Here is a 22,230-nt window from a genome sequence, read left to right as displayed (position 1 = left end):
AATTTGACAGAAAAAAGTAGTTCAGTACGCAGTAATGCTATGTTGTAATTACTGTATTTACGAATTTAGCACCAAAATATCATGATGCATTGAAAACATTGACTACAAAAATGCGTTGGATAATCCAGAACCTTGGATAAGCGAGTGTTGGATAAGTAAGACTCTACTGTACTGTATTTACGAATTTAGCACCAAAATATCATGATATATATTGAAAACACTGACTACAAAAATGCCTTGGATAATCCAGAACCTTGGATAAGCGAGTCTTGGATAAGTGAGACTCTACTGTATTCCCCATTTTCCCTCTGCATGGGAACTAATGTCGACTGGACCTTTAAGCACCAAGATTGCACACCTGGACCAGACCGCCTTCGCGCATGCGCACGTGGCGCTCGGGGGGGGGGGTGTAGTGACTGACTGTTGCTCAGCATCCCGCGCGCGTGCCTCTCGTGCCAAAGCGCCTGCCATTTGAATCTCTCTCTCTCTCTTGTGCGCGCGCAGCTGTTGGCCGGCTGAGGGTGCGTGAGTGCGCGCGCGACGCTCTGAAAGGGCGGGGGAAGGAAAAGAGTGTCGCTTCTGCGCCTGCGCTTGTGGACCTGGTCGCTTAGCAACGCGGCGCGCGCCCCAAGCCGAGGCAGAAAACAGGCGGCGGAGCAGGTATCGAAAGAAGAGTTGATAGTTAGCGTATCCACACTGTAGAGCAGGCCTGGGCCAACTTGGGCCCTCCAGGTGTTTTGGACTTTAGGCTGTTAGGAATGGTGGGAGTTGAAGTCCAAAACACCTGGAGGGCCCAAGTTGGCCCAGGCCTGCTGTAGAGTTAACACGGTTTGACACCCCTTTAACTTCCCATTGGCTCGATGCCATGAAATCCTGGGAGATGTAGTTTTACAAAGGTGACTTTACTCGGGAAACTTAACTAGCACACCCTCAAGAGGGTTTGAAATAACTACTGTAATAAACACGAGTACAATTATTGTTAATTGGTCTGATAATAATTGTAATAATTATGTTTTACAATAATTATATAATAATTATAACAAAGACCACAAACAGCAGCACAGTGAAATAAAGCAGGGAATCATATTATAATTAGTCATTAAGGGCCACAAATAACAGCACAGTGAAATAAAGCAGGAAATAATATTATTAATGGAGCTCCCAGTGGTGCAACAGGTTAAACCGCTGAGCTGCTGAACTTGCTGGCCGAAAAGTCAGCGGTTTGAATCCGGGGAGCAGAGTGAGCTCCCACTATTAGCCCCAGCTTCTGCCAACCTAGCAGTTCGAAAACATGCAAATGTGAGTATATCAATAGGTACCACTCTAGTGGGAAGGTAACGGCGCTCCATGTAGTCATGCCAGCCACATGACCTTAGAGACGTCTACGGACAATGCCGGCTCTTCGGCTTAGAAATGGAGATGAGCACCAACAACATACATTCATTTTAGTTACGCATACATGTGTCCCAAAAGTAATGACAATGTATTTTTACACAGCGCAGAAGGGCCAAAGAAGAAAAGGGGGTTGCGGCAAGTGGAGGGAGAACCCAGGCATTCAGTTTGACCTTCCTCACTTGAGTCCACTTCCACTGCTGTGAAGAGGGACAGCAAAGCTGGTACCAGTTCAAGGAGCCTATTTTTAAAGGGGTAAGCTAACTGCATGTATGTTCAGTAAAAAATTAAATCATTCTTATTTCTCTTTGGAACAGATCACATACATAAGCTTTATTGCGGAGGAGGATGACAATGTCTCAAGGAAGGAGATGGTTTGGTAGACATTGTGGCGTATTGATCTCAAACTGGTCAGGACTCAGAAGTGGCTGACATCCTATTCTCAAGAGATTTAACAAATTATACCAGTATTGTTTGAACTGCTTATCAGCTATTAAATGAAACAGAGTTACCATATATAAAGATTAATTATCAGGAGCAATCAAAAGACTTGCTGGGCAGATTTGGTTTCTGCAGAAGTACTTTCCGCCATTCTTACTGAACATGTTCCCCTCAAAGTGTTCCTCCCTCTTTAAGGTTATGGTTCCTGTAATAGACAGTGGTGTTGCAAACAGTTCAGGTAACCTGCAGAAAGACAAAGTGTTTCAGCAGAGGTGATATAATAGCAATTGCTTCTCTACTGTTCTGCTGCAAAATAATGGAGTGTCTGCAAATAGATAGATCGTACTCTGTTATTAAAGTACTGTTTATTAATGGGATTAAGGGACTAGTATAGAAAAGAGAAGGGGATGATCAAAGCTGAATACTGAAATAAAGGACATTGCAGATGGCAGGAAAAAGCAAGACACTGATGAATGTTGCCACAGTGTACACTGTCACAATGTTTTAAAATTACAAATACGATGGGATTAACTGGAATCATCTAAAATGGGGATGCTGGCTCAGGATGAGAATCTCTCTTATCTGGAGGGTGCCAGATTAGGATAGTCATCCTCAGATCTATCTGCAGAAAGGTTATCTGTAAGGAAAGAAGAAAACATGTCTCTTCATGGCCCCTTAGAAGAGCAACCAGTTGCTGCCCGCAATACATCTGTTATCAAGTATGGGAGGGTCACAGTATTTACTAGCAGCAAATGAGGAAAAATGGGTCTTGCCCTATGTCTTGCCTCACTTCAAGAACTGTTTTAACTATATAAGAGTTGCCCATTATCTTGATTTCTTGACTCTTTGTGATGCCAGCCCTGTTTGGACTCTAGAACTAGATTGGCCTCTGCAACCACCCCTCAATGCATCTCGATAGATGCTGTCACAAATTGCCAAGGGGAAGGGAACTAGTTTGGGTTGCCATGGATCAAGTTCTGCAGATGGGAATAAGCAATAGCTATAACCCATTAAAATATGTCCAATTTAAGTTCAACTACTCAAATAAATGGTACTGAGGTGGTTGGGACTACCTTCTATTCCCTTGCTTTCAATAAGATTTAGTTACAGTATTCAACTTCTAGTGGGTTTTGTTCTAATTAAATTTGGAAACAAATACTGTTCTAAGTGATAATTGTATATGTCAAAGTACAGGCAGCCCACCAAATTCACAAGTTAGGGGTACAGGACCTTCACAAAAGAGAAAAAGTGCAAATATGTATGCGTGTTATGTGGCTGCCAACTCTGGTATTGGAACTGATCCACTGTATATTAAGCAAATCTGCTTCACATTAGGTAAACATGTCAGATGTGATATGTTGTTGTGTGCTTTCAAGTCATTTCTGACTTATGGCAATCATAAGGTGAATCTATCATGGGGGTTTTTTTGGCAAGATTTGTTTGCAGGTGGGGCAAGGTTGCCTTTGCCTTCATCTGAGGATATGACTTGCTCAGGGTCACCCAGTGGGTTTTTGCTGCAGAGATGGGATTCAAAAACTGGTCTCCAGAATCATGAAATACTCAAATAGCTGCATCACGCTGACTCTTGTTTACCATATTTTTGGTTTGTCATTACTGTTACTCCTCTAATGTTTGCATTTGTTTGTCTTAGGTTTACAAGATTTCAACAGTGTATGCTACGCACAATATACTATCAACAATTTGCATCAGTAGGGCATCATTCACTTTTGAAGATAAGGAAATAATCGCTACCTTCAACTCCAGGATGCAAAAGAAATATTACAAGGTGCACAGATCATATAGTTGTAAAACACACTGCTTAAAATAAGGTGTAATAAACAATCCTGCTCAATTTATATAGAATATTATATACTGACTTTATTTTTTAATATGCAGTTGCTTTAGAAGGCAAGAGTAGCCTTAGGTTTTGTTTTTAATTACGTTGAGGCAAAATATGTTTAGGCATGTCACATTTTTATAGTTCATAATGAGTTTATTGCACATAATAATTATGGGTTCAGTAATTAAAAGTTTAAAAATTGCTGCTATTTTATTTAATATAAATGATAAATCAAAGATTTCTTTTGCCTTTATATAAGTTAAAGTTAGGATGTGTCAAACATCAATCTTATGTTTTATATTATGGTAATTGTATATTAGTAAGACTTCAAGCATGGGAGTTGTATAAAGCCTCTGTTAAGTTTTTAAAAGTATTGGCTAAGGGCTGAATTTCTTTTGTTGTTTATTATGCTGTACATCATGTACACATACAGAAGTAATTTATATTAATTATTATAAAACTTTATTTAGGGGAGTTCCTGCAAACGGGAGTCTGTAGCACTTACTGCTGTTGCATTACAAGATCACATTTTACATAATCTTCAGCTCCAGAATCTTTCATTAGTAGATCCTTTAAGGTTAAGTAAAAAGCATGCATACAGACCTGTGAACAAAGAGACAGTCAGAGCAATAGTAGATACTGGAGTGAAGAAGAAAACAAGCAGTCTCCATCCAAAGAATGAAGATCCAGAAAAGGAATATGTCCTTGATCCATGTCCACCACCTCTCACTTTAGGTAAATCATCATGTTTGAATGTATGGGGTTTTTAAGAACACAAAGTAGATTATAGTGTTTATATCTCTGTGTATTTTTTGTTTGTTTGCTGACTGATGTTTTCTTGTGAATGTATATATTTACATTTACAGTGTACAAATAAAACAATAAATAATGTACTGAAGCAGAATCCAACACTAAGATGAAACCTAGAGTCAAGAGCAATAAACCACGTGAAACAAAATTAAACATTGTAGTATAATAAACATTAAGTGGGAACGGTCCTAATTTGGAACTAAAAAGGCCATAATGTAGGTACCAGACATAATTTTCTGTGGAACGTGGAAGGCATGCAAGTAGGGCATCCGCCCTGAAAAGGCCCTCTGTCTTTTCTCTCTCTCGCAATGTTTGGCTGGGATACATAGGAGTAAGCTTAGGGTCTTGATATGCAGCTATAAGAGAAGATGATTCTTTAAATAATAACAACCTGGCCTCAAGCACTTCTGCTTTTTTCACAACACAACAGAAAAAAAACACATAAAAGTCCTGCTAGTTCTCACAAGAAGATCTACACAGACTGGAGTAGAGCATCTGTTTCTAACAGTGACAAATTAAAAGTTTACTGGCAGGGCATGAATACAACAGCTTGCTTTTCTAAGCTTATAGTGCAAGATAGGCTGTGAACATGAAGTTTCTAGATATGTGCAAACTGAATCTGGCTATTCAAAGAATTGTGAATTTTTTTTGCAATGAGAAACCAAATGTAATGTATGAGCTAGGGTGTATGAAGATATTACCATATTTCTTCAATTATAACATGCACTTTCCCCCCATATAAACATATCTAAAACTGAGTGCATCTTAGAATTGTGTGTACTATTTTATTTCTATAAATAAATCTTTTTTCTACTGAAATTAGGTTGTCTCTTACAATCGATGACATTTTAGAATCAAAGAAATATAGTATGAACAGATATTTATATGATTGGAAACTTTAGAAAAAATGCTGACATGCTTATGGAAATATTTGCTGAAAATGCCTGTGATTTTATGTTTATCATATTTGCTTGTTGTGGACCTTCAACTTACTCCCAACTGTTGGAGACAATAAAGCAAACCTATCATTGTGATTTCATGGCAAGATTTAGGAATGGCTGCCATGTGTTATATGCTGTTCCCCAATGTCACCCAGTATGTTTCCATACCTGAGTGGGGATTTGAACCCCAGTGTCCCAGAGTTCTAGTCTAGTACAGAAGCTATTACAACATGCTAGCTCTCATCTGAAAACAATAATATCAGGAGATTAGAACTGTGTCCATGTGCATAAAAATATATTTTTTTAAAATTCAGTATTTTAGGTCCTAAATAATGCATTTTATCCGTCTCTTCTGTATGTGTGTGTGTATATATATACACAGAGATTTTACAGTGATAAGAGATATCAGAAGACATCTGTCAGAATAAAGAGTTTTGCCATTTGAGAAGAAAAGTTATCAGTGACTGAAAATGCATTGCAGTAAAGCTACATTAGCACCATCTAGAGTTGTATTTTTATAATTGGGATATTATATTGTATGTGGGATAAGAACTTAAGCAATTATTGTTTTTTCCGAAGGCAGTTAATAGTTTAGACATAGTATTTTTACTTTACCTTTCCTTTGTTCAAAACTTTGCATGTTTTGTATTTGTAATGGTTTGGCAGCAACCCCTGTGAATAATGTCTGCAGTCAAAAAACTTTCTTCAGATCAAGAAACAGCAGATGACAGCATAAGAGTTGCAAGGCAACACTTAATATTGCTGTCTGTATGTTATCATACATAAATTTGGAAAAATGCACAGAAAGAGGTACAGTATTTAGTTGCTATGATTAACAATAAAGTGATATCCTTAAAGTTTGCTGAAAGGCTCAGCCATTTGCTGAATCACAAGAAGAGAAATTAAGTGCAGACTAAAAAACAGTTAATTAAATTCTCAATTTTTGGGGAAAAAACACAATTCCATGTTTCTTTGGACAGTAATTGTCAGGACCCAGCTGCAGAACACCAATAACCATGCACAGAGACCAGAATCTATCTAATATCTTTATTAAGGAAATATATAAAGTCAATAAAAACAAGTGTAGAATATAGTTCAGAAGTAGACCTTTCAGGAAAGGTCAAATATAGTCCAGGAAAACAATGTCCAATATGTGATATTAGAGTCCAAAGTTATAATCCACTTGACCGAAACGCACACTATTTGGCAAGCAATAGTGTGGGGAACTGTCCATAGTCTTTCGAGGCTTAGGTAAATCCGAAGGAAACTGGAAAACAAGGCTTGAATCTAGGAAGCAAGGTCCGTGGTTTAAAACGCAAGGCAAGGCAAGACTTGAAACTTGGCAAGATCAAACTTGAAACAAGGCAAACATGAAACAAGAACTGAGTCCATAGAAGTCCGTGGGACAAGGCAAGGCTGGAAACTTGATCCGGGAAACAGGGAACTGGAGTACGAAGTCTACACACGATCTCACTCCTCAAGCTGACGAATTGACTCCGCAAGGTTCCCCTTGCGGGCAAAACCCTATATGGGATCTTGTTTTCCCGCCAGAAGAACACTTTCCCTGGAGAACTAGAAGTGAAACTCATCTCTGTCCAGATGCATAACTCCTTAGAATTTCCCAAGGGAAGCAGACCTAATCAGCTAACTGTTTGGCTGCGATTCTGGCGCTTCGGCGCTTCGCCTCCCTAGCGCCTCTATCTTTATTATAATTGTCCTTTCGAGAAAACGGGGGAGAATTCTGCCCAAGGCTTGTTTGGCTAACTTCTTGAGGGCAAACATCCTGCAGGTGCAAGGGCTCCGTTTCTGGCTGAAACGGTGTAAATCCCATGTTTTCCTCTTCGTCTGCCACAATAGTACTAGGAACGGGACTACAAGGCCCATGAGACATCACAGTAATGTACATTGCACAACACTACAGTGGATAATACTGCTTCAGGACTTGCCAGATCTTGACTATTATTACACTGTGGTTCTCTTTAATGTAAAGTCCATTCTGTATATCTAGACCTAACTCTGGTTGATATTACCAAGGAGAATAAATTGAATAAACCATTGGATTTACATATATTACATTGTTATTCAGTGATTGATTAAATTTGTCTGTTCTAATTAAGACTAATAATTAGATTTAGGTCCTATCGTTCACTAGAAGCTTGAATGTTCTGCTACAGTATTTCTGTGAACATCTCATACCATGCATTAGTGTCCGTGTCTACTCAGAAATAAGCAATAGTAGATTTCTTCCCCTTCAGGCAAGTGAGTTCATAATTGCAGCCCCACATTTAAAAGGCAGCTATCTTACAACTGTTTGGTATGCAGGTACTTTTAATAAACAAATTTCCTCTGTATACCAAATGCTTCAGGCATCATCATACAGCCATATGTCCTAATTAGTGTTCTGATCAGTGTTAATCAGACCAGTATTAGCCTGGCAGGAAAAGTGATGAAATTATGAATGTGTAGTCCTTTGGGCTCTTTAAACAGAAGTGGCTTATTCATTCTCCTAAGGGCATTATTCTAGAGAATTGGTTACACATTGATGGTAAGTTGAAGAGTTGAATTTTCTTCTTATTGCTCTCAGCTCATCTTTGAGTTTTTTAGCTAACAAGTGAAGGGGATTCAGATTGATTTCCAGGACAAAAAACACTGTTGCAATAACACCATGTATACCCAAACTAATCAAGCTGACACTTTTGTACTATTTCAAGAAGAAAGTAAATTAATAAACATAGGCCATGATATGTGTGGGTTTCTTAAGTCAGTAAATGCAAATATAAACAAAGTGGTAAGAATAAAAAGCTATTTCAGTGATCTAATGATTCCTTTCTTGCTCTTTGCCACCCAGCACTGCACATAATCTATTAGCTAGTAATCTCAATAAAAGGCTGTGAGAGGTGCTGTTTGCCAGAGAAAAATATAGCTTACCTGTTAAATTCCTCTACCATATGCCACATCATCTTATCTGCGAATGTGTCGCTTAAAGGTAAATAAAAACAAATTAGGCTTAAAACTTTAGACATTTATTTGGATGTAAACTTTGTTTAATCCAGTGGGATTTACCACTAAGTAGACTTTCATAAGATTACACTGTAAATGTGTCATTTAAAGTTGCATGTTATCATTCAGAACACAAATACCTTGAATTCTAGGGGGGAGGGGCAGATATCAGCACACACATTTTCATACATACATTCATACTGCATTTTCATATTAGCCAAATGTTACCCCCATCATTAATTTCAAGTAATTTTTCATGGAATCAAAGTGAAATTGTTTACACCCGCTAAGAATTATGTCAGCTACCTAATAAGTTGTCTTTAAAAGGTGGCAAGAATTTGATATGCATAAAAGTGGAAAGTTAAGGAGATCTCCTCAACAGACAATTGGTTTTTAATGATGTATGATTTACCTGAAATGGACAGATTGACAAACTGGAAAACAAAACAGAGGAGTTTAAGCAAGATCAGCAATCAGTTGTGACATACTTGAGAGAACATTTGAGCAGATAATCAATTAATTCTATAGTATCTGAAGAATAGTAGAAATCACGTTACGCATAAGTTTGCATATGTTGCCTAGTTTGACAAATAATAAAATATTTTATACTAGGGGAAGGTGTTTCAAGGAGGCAAGTAATACCTCTGGGCGGGAAAGTTGCAAACCAAGCCCTGTTTATCTCCCCCCCCCCCCCCCCCGGTTTTGCTTTTCTTTTTGTAATCCTTTTATTATTTCTGGTTTAAGATAGGCTAAAGTAGTTTGTTGTTTACTTCTATTGGCCCTATTTGTTATATATATTTTTAAAAGATGTTTTGTGGTTGTGCGTGTTTTTGTTTTTAATAAAGATGTATATTTTAGAAGTTATCTTTAAAAAGTAAACTTTCGGTTGCTGAACTGACCTGTTCATCTGACCCATTGTTTTCAGTGTTATATTGTAATATGAGCCAGACTAATGAGACTCTGGAGTGCTAAGGTGGTGTAGTGATTTGAGTGTTGCACTAGGATCCCTACTCAGTCATGAAAACCCACTGGCAGACCTTAGATAAGTCACACTGTCGCCGTCTCGGAAGGCAAAAGCAATTCCCCTCACCCCCAAATCTTGCCAAGAAATCCCTGCAACAGGTTTGCTTTTGGGTTGCAGTAAATCAGAAACAACTTGAAGGCACACAACAAATAGTCTGTGAAGCTATCCTCCAAGGATACTATCCAAGTGGTAAGATATCTTTGCATAAGCCTTTTAAATTATGAACAGAAATGGGGATGTGATTTGAAGAAACACTGTGTCTGTAATACTAACATGGACCTTGTCTATAGCTCAGAAATTTGGACTGGTGGATCTTCCTGCCAAACCATTAACCATGGAGGAATGGGAGCAAGTGAAACAGCGATCTATAAAACAGGGAGATTCTGTTCAGCCTTGTGCCATATGCAGAGAAGAATTTGCACTTCAGCCACAGGTATTTTATTTACTTAGATGCTGTGGTAGATGTTCTGTCAGTATTGACAGAATCAAGGCTTGTACAAGTTTAGTTGGGGGAGGCAAGGTGAATTGATATTGATTGGACTGATAACACATAGCCTTTTTTTCATGCATATACATGTTGGTATCATGCATGTGTTCAATTTGCAATTCACACCCAAACCCCCAAGTACAAAAATGAAGACAACTATATGCACACACATTTCAAAGTAATTCTCTCAACCTGAGATACTTCCTCCTTACTGTGAGAGGTGGAAAAGTGCCAGGCATTGAAATCTAAGAACGTAATGCCCAAGCAGGAATTGTTTTATGTCCCCAGTAGAACATGGCAAACTTGCTGCTAAAGTGGAACTTTCTTTTTAAAATCAAAATTAAATATTGTAACTGTTTGTTTGTTTATTTACCATATATATTTATTTTTCTTTTGTTAGACACAGGATCCGAGGTGGCTTACAAAAAACAAAAATGAGATAAAACTCAAAACCTAATAACAAGAAAGTTAAAACACAACTAAACATGTCATTAAAATGCCATTGATTTTTGAAAGTGTAAAATAATTTTAAAAACACAATGAAGATAGAAGTACAACATACCCTTAAAAGAACTCATTTGCACAAGCAATGAATAATCAAGTACCTGTTTTCAATAAAAAAAGGTCTACCTACTGATAAAAAGAGAGCAGGGCAAGCAATGTAGCCAACTCTAATCAAATGATCTGTTACGTTTGCTTGAAGGAGAATTTAAAAACTGCAGTTAAACTCTAAAATGTTTTGTTTTCGCAGTGAAAGCTACTCTTAATCTGATGTGCCTTTGGCAATTCTCATCAATTGTAGTGGTTTTAATGGTTTCTGTTTTTAACAGGGTTTTTTTTTTACAGTTTATTTATTTATTTATTTCTATCATTTCTACTCCGCCCTTCTCACCCGAGGGGACTAAGGGCAGCTTACAGACTAGCAATTTATGCCGATACACCATAGTACAATAAAATAAGCATTAAAACAGTTATACAATATACAAAATTTAATTGCATTTTTAACATTTTTATGTTATTAGTTTTTAGCTATGCTTATTACAACTGTTGTGAGCCACCTTGAATCCCAGTTCTTAAGTTGAATTTGTATGTAAGTTAGAACAGGTACATTTTTAAAGTGTAACTCCAGCAAAAATAAAATTAGCTTTGGATAGCATAGGGAAGAGTTAACACCCCTGTGGTGTTTGTTTTACTGTCTGTACCCTTGTTCAGAAGACTTCACCTCACTTTCTGTCCCGGTGATAATTGGATTTTGAAAAATTTGGCTTGTGGAAATAAGGACTTATAAAGCTTCAGTGGAGACATCTTTTCTCCATAATAACTCTTTCAAAAATGAATTTCCCTTCTGAAGGGTAGACTTCTCTCACTTCCTGTTGTCTCACCCCTGCTCTTAACTATAAGTCGTTTGTAAGTCGGATGTTTGTAACTTGGGAATTGCCTGTAATTAAAAATTGTTAGAATTGTATACATTTTTTCAATGAGTTTTACAAGTTTTTTTGTCTTTGAATAGGTTTTGCTTTCATGTTCTCATGTATTTCACAGAGTGAGTAAATATTATCCTTATCAATTTAAATGAAAAGTGTTATAATTGAATTTGCACGTTGTAGACTTATTTCTAGTGTAAAGTTAAAGTGCTGGAATTAAGTCTTGTTTCTGATGTTCACTTCGAAACATAACTTCAGAATACTGCTTTGAGGCAATATCCTTTTAGTTGTTTTCAGAGGTTTTCATGTATATGTCATTTAAGGGAATATGTAACCATGCACTATGAAATATCAGTTATATGAATAAATGTTAAGCACATATAACTAGGCAGATGATGTATTCATAACTTCCAAAATCAAAAGTAAGCCTCATTTAATTTATGCTTTCAAGTCACCTGTCGATTTATCTTGACCCCATAAATTTCACAGGATTTTCTTAGGCAAGGAAAACTCAGAGATTGTTTTGTCAGTTCCTGCCTCTGAAATATTGTGTACTCGCCTAATATTTGAGAGCCAGTGTGGTGTAGGGGTTTCAGTATCAGACTGTAACTCTGGAGACCAGAGCTTGAATCCCTGGTCAACCATGGAAAGCCATTGGGTGATCTTAGGCAAGTCATACTCTCCCAGCTTCAGAGGAAGGCAGTGAGAAACCTCAATCAGTCTTGCAAATAAAATCCCATGGCAGGCTTGCCTTTGAGTAACCGTAAGATACTCAATCTGGAATTCAGTGGCTGTCTCCTATCCAAGTACTGCCTAGCTTCAGTCACTGTATCAGTCACCTTTAGAGTATTTAAGCCCTGGTCCATTTAGTTTACTGAGATCTATTTCCATGCATGTCTAGGGCTCCTTCCCATGTGTGTAAGAATGCTCAGTTGGCAAGGTTTAATTCTACATCGGTGTTTGTTTATTGCAGTTGCTTCTGATGTTCAATACAATAATTTATTAATGCATACTGATGCTTGTATTAAGGCTTCTTTTGAATAATATGAGATAGCTGTACTAATCTCAAATTGATTTAGAACTAAATGTCTTTTTTAAAGGCATGTCTGAAAGCTTTTGAAAGATTCACAGGTAAGAAGACCTGTCCAATGTGTAGAAAAATCCAGTATCAGACTCGAGTAATTCATGATGGAGCACGTCTATTTAAAATAAAGTGTGCAACAAGGTAAGGCTGTCCTGTAAATGCCAAAATTGCAAGAAATCAGCAAGAAAAGTACATGCATAGAAAAGTCTATGTAGCAGGTTATTGCTGTGCATTGTTAATACACCAGAGTTAGAGACTGGAGCATTTTATTGTACTTTATTTCACCTCTCTTATCTAATACTCTTCTGTTGAGATAGTCATGCATTTTCTGTTTGAACTGGATACTTGACTTAATTTTAGATCATTGTACGGTTTGCTCAGAAAACAGGCAGCGATTTGCTGGTTACATGCCATCTCAAATAGTCTGCAGATGCCTTCATGGATGGGGTTAGCTGGTAGGAAATACTAGTTTCTCAAATTACTAAAATGTTGGAAGTTACGATTCCTCTCACTGTAAATGTTCGTTGTTGTATGGATTGTGACTGTAGAAATGGCAAGGATATTTATTTGACTGACATAAAATATCACAAACAACCTGAGATATAACTGTTGTCCAGGTAACTTTTTGAATATAAATTTTTAAAATACTAGAAACAAATGTTTGAATTCTGTTAACTGTTTCTGTCTCTTGTTTCTATCCCTTCCATTACTGTTTGTATCCATTGAAAAATAATCTGCTTTATCACTACTTCCCTGACATTTCATGGTCCTTTTCCTCCCCCCACTACAAAAATGCCCTGAATGTTGTTGTAGGCTGGACCTACACTGCCTTGATCTCAAATTATCTGATGTGAACTGGATTATATGACTCTTCACTGCCATATAATCTGGGATAAACATAATCCAGGATCAGATCCTGGGATATAGAGCAGTGTATCAATGCAATGTACACGTAACCTGACTTGAAGGGAAAATAAGCAAAATTTCCATCTGACCATGCCTATCAGTCGTCTATTCCTTCTGACAGGAGGAAGTCTTGTTTATGACAGGAGATTGAGATTAGCACAAATGCCCTCCAATAGGACTTTAAAACACATAGAAAGTCTTGAATAATGATACTTTTCATTGTTGGGTGCCTTCAGGTCATTTCCATCTTATAATAACTCTAAGGTAAACCTGTTGCGGAGTTTCTTAGCAAGATTTGTTCACAGGGTTAGTTATGACTGTCCTCTGAGGCTGAGAGAATGCTGCTTCCCAATGTCATTCAGTGGGTCATCATGGCCAAGGGAGGAGTCAACCACTACTCCTTCGAAGTCCTAATCTAACAGTCAAACCAATGACATGACAATGGTTTTCATAATGTGATCATCCATTGCTAATCTTTCCAACGTTTTATAGTAATAACAAAAGTGTAAAGTGATAAAACCTAAAGTATCTAATCTCGGTTTGCTAGGATTATCTTTTGTACGAGGGTTGAATGAAAAGCAATGTCTCTACCTTCGTTACTTGGGTTTGGATGGGAATATTTTAATAAATCAAACGCAAAAATAATCCTTGGAATGTGCTCTTTAATGACCACTGTTCACTTTTCCACATAATCACCAGACAATTGGATACATTTCTGCCAACGATGAACAAGTTTGCTGAAGCCAACACAGAAGAAGTCTACACTCTGTTTCTACAACCAGTGTCTCACAGTTCTCTCAACGTCTTCATCAGAAGCATAATGATGTCCCCGCAGATCTTCTTTCGTTACCAGGAACAGATGGAAGTCAGACAGTACTAAATCTGGACTGTATGGAGGATGCTGTACAATAGTGAGATCCAGTCTCTGAAGTTCTGCTGTGGTGACATGTGAAATGTGTGGTCTGGCATTGTCATGCTGCAGGAAAACATTTCCCTTTTCCTTTTGGACCCTTGTTAGCCGTCATTTCAAAGTTCGCAGCAATGTGATGTAACGCTCTGAATTTATTGTTGTTTCATGTTCAAGGAAATCAACATGGATAACACCATCTGCATCCCAGAACACTGTTGCCATGATTTTTCTAGCTGATGGCTGTGTCTTGAATTTCTTTTTCTTCAGCGAGTGTTTGTGTCGATATTCCATAGACTGACGCTTCGTCTCTAGGCTGTAATGGTGTACCCACGTTTAGTCTCTTGTCACAATTGAATGGAGAAAGGCATCACTTTCATTCTCATAACGCGAGAGTAGTTCCTGGCAAATTTCAAGTCTGTGCGCTTTCATTTCAGGCATCAGCATCCTGGGTACCCATTGTGCGCAGATCTTCTGATAGCCAAGCAAAGCAATAATGTGACCTACATGTTCTTGTGAAATGCCAATTATACTTGAAATTTCTCTCTGAGTGATACGACGATCATCCTGAATCAATCTGTCAACCTTTTGCTTGTGAAACTTGGTGATTGCTGTCACAGGATTTCCAACTCTTTGTTTGTCACACAAGTCAGATGTTCCCACCTCAACATCTTTAAACTTACTCATCCAATGACGCACAGTACTCACATCAATACAATCACCATAAACAACTTGCATTCTCTGATGAATCTTCTTTGGGTTGACACCTTCTGCTGTCAAGAATTCAGTGACTGCACGTTGCTTAAGTCGCATTGACCGATCGTATATGCAGGGTTCCATACTTCGCACTTTAACAACACAACCGTTCAATGCGAAGGCTTCCCGCAAAATGGAACTGTAGAGGAGAGTCTACTGAACAAGCCAGTACCTGCCACATGCCAGTACTGCCATCTGCTGTGGAATTACAAAGGTGGAAGCATTACTTTTCATTCAACCCTTGTATATTCAAGAGAACTTGTCTATCATGTTTTAATAATGGTGTAGAACTGTTCTGAGTGCAAGGTTACCATATTAAATTTATGCGGTACAGCAGGAATCATGGTATGGTTTCCTATCCAACTTTTTTGCCCCCAAACTAGAAACCAACATGAAAACAAACTTAAATTTTGTAAATTACATTTCCCCATGAGTCTATTTAGATTTGTAAAAGATCTGTATTTTTCATGCCTCAGAATTCAAGCTTTCTGGAGAGGATACGTTGTTAGAAAATGGTATAAAACTCTGAGAAAAACAGTGCCACCAAAAGATGCCAAGTTAAGAAAAAAGTTCTTTGAGGAAAAGGTATGTATGGCAATTATTCATTTTCTACTAAATTATCTCATAAAATATATAATAAAGCTACAGAAGTAAAACAATTTCACTGTTGATCAGATTACTCAGAAAAAGGATAATTTTATAACAGAAGTATTAAAGATTCTATGACTTGGATTATGTATACATCCAATACTTAATATGTTCTGTAAAGTAAAAGTAAAGGTTTCCCCTGACGTTAAGTCCAGTCGTGTCCGACTCTGGGGGTTGGTGCTCATCTCCATTTCTAAGCCGAAGAGCTGGCATTGTCCGTAGACACCTCCAAGGTCATGTGGCCGGCATGACTGCATGGAGCCTCGTTACCTTCCCGGCGGAGCGGTACCTATTGATCTACTCACATCGGCATGTTTTCGAACTGCTAGGTTGGCAGAAGCTGGAGCTAACAGCGGGCGCTCACTCCGCTCCCCGGATTTGAACCTGGGACCTTTCGGTCTGCAAGTTCAGCAGCTCAGCGCTTTAACACACTGCACCACCTGAGGCTCCATAATATATTCTGTATCCAGTCTTTATAAGGGTAGAATTATTGAAATCAATGGGAGTTACATCCAATTGAATTCAGGTTTTCTCTCCAGATGCAGTCCACTCTGGTTTATTAACTCGAGAATCTCTTCCCAACATGCTTTTTATTTTCTTAAAATTGTTCTGCAGGTTAACAATCTGGTAATGTTATGACACAATGCCACAGAATTATTTGTTGCTTCCCCATTTTGAGATGATACAGATTTTAAAAATGGTGTTATTGTAGTGTAATGCATCAAAAGTGCAAAGGACACACATCAGGCTAAGTTTTTCTTGCACCAGCCTTGTTCTTTTTTCTTTGACCATTCAGATTTAAGTTCGCTATTTGCTAGTAAAAGCACTCCCCAGCGATCAGGCTGTAGAATCATAGAATCATAGAATAGTAGAGTTGGAAGAGACCACATGGGCCATCTAGTCCAACCCCCTGCTAAGAAGCAGGAAATCGCATTCAAAGCACCCCCGACAGATGGCCATCCAGCCTCTGCTTAAAAGCCTCCAAGGAAGGAGCCTCCACCACGGCCCCGGGGAGAGAGTTCCACTGTCGAACAGCTCTCACAGTGAGGAAGTTCTTCCTGATGTTCAGGTGGAATCTCCTTTCCTGTAGTTTCCTGTATTAGTTACAAGGTATAATATGTTGTTTAAATGTTTCCTCATCTAATTCAAAAACATTACTTACAGTACTTTTCTTTGTCAAAGTAAATACCAATTTTCACCATGTGAGGGCATATTTAAACAATATATTTATCACATATGGAAAAATCATCTCAAGGTGACTTCTATCATAACAAAAAGTAATAGTTTTGATACCAACTAGAAACTTAAAACTGGAAAAGGCGCACCAGGGGAATTAAAGGTAATTCCTTGCTAAATACAAAGAAGGGTGATTCTAAGGTTGTGAGTTCATAGAACCTGGCTATGATTTTGGGCAGAGGCAAGCAGTAGATAGGTTTGGATCTAGTGCTAGATCTTTTAGTGATTTGCAATAGATCAGCAGGGGTTTTAGACCTATCAGTTTAATCATAAACAATAAAGTCCTATCCTAACATTTATGCTGAAATTACCAAAAGATGACCAGGAATATCCTTTTGTCTGGAAGCATAGTAAGCTTTATTCGGTTTAAATGCTCAAGACAAATTTCTTGTCTAAAAATGTTTTTAAAAGGATGTATTTAGTGGATCTCCAATGAAGAGGAAAAGGGAAAAGTGTCCCTGAAGTTTGTCCACTCATTAACTGCAGAAGGAAGTTTAGTATTTATTCCAGATGTATTTGTTCATTCTTCTCAAAATAATTTTCCAAAATGTTTAATGCTTGTTTCTTTTCCATTGTTTTTTCTGGATTTATAGACAAATACAGGAGTGAAGTTACCAGCTTTTTGTGAAAACAGGGAATGTATCTAGATTGCAAATAAGTTTCCAAACTGGAATTTTTATCAACTTAAATGGCAACAGAATCAAAGCATTGTGCAGTTAAGAGTATAGAAAACCACTTTAAATGCATATTTTATGTGAATTATGTGTTGGTCCTCGTCCCTTGACAAAAATACACAAAAGGGTCAGGTGCTTATGTTTGAAGTGGCATTGCTAAAAAGAGTGCGTTTTATTTGTCTAATGGTAGTACAGTTGTCTTTTTACATTAATCCATCCAAGATATTGCTAACTTAGATCAAAGAGACAAAAAGTTTACTGCTACCAAACTATGCTAATTTTAACAACAATGTATACACCAAGAGAAGGGTTGCCTAGAATTCAGTGTGTTCTGTAGTGAATTTCTTTGATCCTCATCTATAAACTGTGCTTGTATATGTCATCTGTTTGAGGTAGTCTTTTACTGCTGTAATTAAATCTTTTCAAATACATTACATTATCTCCAGGCCAGTTAAAATGCAGGCCATTGTCAAGGAAACTAGGTATCTTATTTGTAAAATAGTGCAGCTTCCTCTAGTAACTGACTTCTCTATCACGTGACTTCTTCCCAACAATTTTAATTTAAATCTCACCAAACAGCATAATGGTCCAGGAGTTTGTTTAGCCATTTGACTTCCTTTATCACATAGAGATGGCAAACATTCTGTTGCTAACTTGATGTAGCTCCAGGCAGCAAGGCTAGAAGGATATTAAACCAGTAAAAGCTTATCAACTGATTCATTGATACGCTGTAAATTCCAGCCTTTTCATTTTACTTTTAAGTCAACACATTAGTAAGCAATTTGCTGACATAAAGATAGATTGCTTTAAAAGGGCTTGCCTTTGGCAGGCAAAGTTCATCTCAGTGCTTTTATGTGCATCTTTATTTAATCATGTTGTTGGGCTTCACCTAAAACCTGTGACTGATGGTGCTTTCCATATAGATAAAAATATTTTAAATGCCTTTGCTTTGTCACATTGTTCAAGTTGAAGGGCAAATAAGTCATTGTAATAGACACAACATTAAACAGAAAAGCCTTTTTCTGATAAATTAAATGTTCTCATTTTTTAGAATGGAGATTTTTAATGTTATTTTTTTTTGAAGAATAAACAATGTAGATCCGATGTTGTCTCACTATTCATGTGGAGAGATCTGCTAAACTTCATGCATCTTTAGCTCTATGCACCATATCCTACATTTCCAACTGTGATGCAGTCACCAGGAGCAGATGGGGAGTAGTCGTAGAAAAGCTTTATGTGAGGAATATGAATTCTGTTCCTCGTATGCAAAAGTTGGAATCCAAGTACAGTGGAACCTCTACTTACCAATGTTCTAACACACGTATGTTTTGACACTTGTCCTGGGTTTCATTTTGACACCTGAACCCTTTTTTGACCTACAAACAGTGTTAGACGGAGCGCTCAGTGCCAGATCCTTTGTGCTAAAAGGAGTGCAAGTGCTAAGCCCCTTGCGCCAAATGGAGCACTTGAGCAAGATAATCCTTGTGCTAGGTGGAACACTCAAGCATGCACACAAGCACCAGAAGCACAGCAAGAGGGAGCAATCTCACGAAAGTACAAGGCTTCCAGGGAGCAGCCTCTATACCTCATATCTCGGTGTCTCTGCCTGCATGCTTTTGCCTGCTTGCCATGTGCTCTTATCAGCTTTAGGAGATTGCTGCCTGCTTGTCTCTTCTCAGCTTTCCAAGATTGCTGCCCACTGAGGAAGTTTGGGTTAGTTCATTTTGTGTGCTTTTTTTCTGGTATGTTTCGCTTCAAGGAGAGAGGGAGGGAGAGCAAGAGAGGAAGGCCAGAATTGTGTATTTGTTTGTTTGTCTTGCATGCGAAAGACCTATGGTCTAAGCATTAAATAAATTTGGAATTTTAGTACTGTATGAATTAGCACAGTATGAAGAAAATGCTGCTGTTTTACCTTGCCGTTACACTGGCCAACACACATTTTGTTGCCTCAAATGTGGTTCCTTGCCACAACTTTGTGCTTCAGCCATGTTGGGGTTGACCTTGCTTTTAATTGTTCCATATGAATGTGCGTTTATACATTATCTGTTATTTAGAAAGTACATTTTCTAATTTTAAAACATGAAACAAAAAATTAGAGGGCGGTCAGGGGGCTGGAACCGATTAATAGCATTTCAATGGGAAAATTTACTTTCAGATAAGAAAGTTTTAACTTAAGAACTCGATCATGGAAAAAAATACATTAAGTCAAGGTATCACTGTACTTGTTTGCAGTAGACTTTAATGACAGACAAAAGTTTTCCAGTTTTTCCTTCCATTCTGCTATGGAATAATTCAAGATATTTTCACAAGTAATACTACTGGAATTTATACCCTACCTTTCTCCCTACGTAGCAGCCAAGAGTGACTCATTTTAAAAATCAGTTTACGTTCTAACCAAATATTTTCCATTTTTAAAGTGGTTAAATATTTTTAATATGGTGTTGAACGTCACAGGACAATACTACATTTATAACAGCATGAGCCACATGTTCAGGCAAGTCAAATCTGATTTGGGTGAGGAACACTCATGGCTTCCTTCTTTCAAAGGTAATCTGGTCATAGGGTCTTGGGCCAGATGCAGTTTTCCTTCCACATAGTGTTTCTTAATACAGACCAATTGCATTTCAGTTCCAAAACTAAAATTCTTTATCTGCATTGTTCAGTTTACAGAGATCTGCCAAAGAATATTGAATTCCTATGATACCCACATAGATGAATTCTTCTCAGAGATTGATTCTGATGTAGCCACAAGCCAGAATGTGTTTCAGCAACTTGACAACACATTTGGTCCACTTGTAAGTGAAGTTGAATGGGAAAAGATACAGATGCAGGTACGTTTTCAGACAAAAATGTTTCTTGGCTCAATCCAAGAAATTGACTTTACATTTATGCATTTTGTTCCGATTGCACCCATTTCTGCCCATTTGTGTTTCTTTATCCTCCACCAGTTTAGAACCATGTACAGTAATGCTACAGCTTTATCCTCACAATAAGCCTCCGACATAAGATAGCTCAATAGGTGAGCTTAGGCAATTTTTTTTCCAATTCCAGTTCAAAACTTCTAATGCACTTTCACGCAATCCAAATAGTATCCTGTTCACGGAGGCCAGCTAATGGGAGTAGCCTTTTGTGAAGTAGCTCACCAACATTGGTTTGCCTTATTGTGCAGTCCTGGGCCTTTATAGTCAAATGTTCCTTTATGTCAAAGTATTTTAATTCCTGATAGTTTATGTGGTGCTCTCCGGATGACTGCTTGAGCAATCCACACATGAAGGTTTTTCTATTGCCTAGCACCTCTGGCTAACAAAAATGCACTTACCTCATTTGTTATGCCTGTCGAGTACAGCCATTTTAGTAATCTACCATGGACATGATCCAACACAAGTGATCATACATCCCACTTTCCTTAGATTTGAAATTCACTGCCAGTTTCTCTTTTGTAGCCTGCAGAGGATTTCTACAAAAACAAAATTTTCCAACCCCCCAGATCCAGGCGATAATCCAACTATAGTAGCTTAATTTACGGAAGTCCACAATTGATTCAGTGGATCTACTTTACTTAGGATGTATAACTGGATTTAGATCAGGACATTGTTATTTTTCATATTGAGCAATAGGAGCTGGATTTTTTGCTAATGAATATAAACAGTATTTTCAAATTCAATATCACTTTTTTTCCAGGCTTTTCGCCAAGACATTGTTGACTGCCCGATTTGCATTATGCCACTGGGGCACCCTTATCTTCAGGATGAAATCTCCCAAGACAGTGGCCCATCATATTTCCGTCAGACTGTTCTGCTTTCCTGTTCTCATATTTTTCATTGTACTTGTCTTCAAGCATTTGAAGAGTTTTCCTTGGGGGAAAGACCTATATGTCCTTTATGCCGTTCCTGTTATCAAAAGAAAATTATCAGCTAATATTTTAATATAAACTACCATATTCGTAGTTCTTAAAAATATTAAATTTTCATCCAATGTCTGTGTTCCAGTTGAACTTGTTCTGTGTGCATGTATGTGAATTTTGGAAAATCTCATTGGCTTAAGGAAAGATAGAGTAGCATGCATTGTTTATGACAATGGATCATAAGATTTGGAATAAGATGCCAGGTTTTAGGTTTTTGTTTGTGGGCAGTGATTCTTAGGAGTCTCCTTAAAAGCTGTCTTGTCTATGAAGAAAGACGTGCATATGAAGAGTTTCTCCAAAATTCCTTTCCTGAGCTTCCAATTTTGGAAGCTTGCCAAAGAATGCTGGTATGTCCAAGAAAGTTCAAACCTGATTTCTTAACCCAAAGAAATAGCTTGTTCAATTAAATTCCAGTAATCCAGACAGTTTCCTATCTCATCAGTTCAGTAATTCTAAACCAGTGGTTCTCAACCTGTGGGTCACTAGGCATTTTGACCTATAACTTCCAGAAATCCTAGCCAGTTTACCAGCTGTTAGGATTTCTGGGAGTAGAAGGCCAAAACATCTAGGGACCCACAGGTTCTAGACCATGTAAAGTCTTAATTTCACCACTACTTCCAACCTCACTTCACATACAGATGATAATCCCACAGGTGCACTGTGATTGTTGCCATTGGAACTAGGTGTCCAAATCCATGTTTTCTAGCTAAATAGCTCACAGGTGTTTAATTCTCAAATGCTTGAAGCACACAAATC

The 22,230-nt window shown here is 37.8% G+C and overlaps 2 protein-coding genes across 4 annotated transcripts in view; one reads left to right on the top strand and one right to left on the bottom strand.

Annotated features, from left to right (window-relative positions):
- Positions 1-432: 432 nt before the first annotated feature.
- Positions 433-21,549, top strand: rnf32 (ring finger protein 32). 3 transcript variants are annotated; one of them, XM_062957898.1, is made up of 10 exons: positions 433-660; positions 1,503-1,647; positions 3,485-3,619; positions 4,144-4,408; positions 9,739-9,881; positions 11,446-11,478; positions 12,460-12,584; positions 15,489-15,597; positions 20,234-20,401; positions 21,252-21,549. In XM_062957898.1, exons 3-10 carry the CDS (start codon positions 3,599-3,601, stop codon positions 21,486-21,488), a joined length of 1,101 nt encoding a protein of 366 aa, XP_062813968.1. In that variant the 5' UTR covers positions 433-660; positions 1,503-1,647; positions 3,485-3,598; the 3' UTR covers positions 21,489-21,549. The 3 variants fall into 3 exon arrangements, with proteins under 3 accessions (XP_062813968.1, XP_062813966.1, XP_062813967.1); XM_062957896.1 differs by having other exon boundaries at positions 1,498-1,647; XM_062957897.1 differs by lacking the exon at positions 433-660 and adding an exon at positions 809-1,299 and having other exon boundaries at positions 1,498-1,647.
- lmbr1 (limb development membrane protein 1) overlaps positions 19,784-22,230 on the bottom strand; it is a 49,021-nt gene continuing 46,574 nt past the window's right edge. Inside the window, exon 17 of the mRNA XM_062957895.1 lies at positions 19,784-21,460. Coding sequence (XP_062813965.1) covers positions 21,450-21,460 — 11 coding nt within the window. The 3' untranslated portion in view covers positions 19,784-21,449. The remainder of the gene's footprint in view (positions 21,461-22,230) is intronic.

This window comes from Anolis carolinensis, chromosome 6 (assembly GCF_035594765.1).
Source record: "Anolis carolinensis isolate JA03-04 chromosome 6, rAnoCar3.1.pri, whole genome shotgun sequence".
Classification (NCBI taxonomy): Eukaryota; Metazoa; Chordata; class Lepidosauria; order Squamata; family Dactyloidae; genus Anolis; species Anolis carolinensis.
This window is presented reverse-complemented; position numbering and strand designations above follow the sequence as displayed.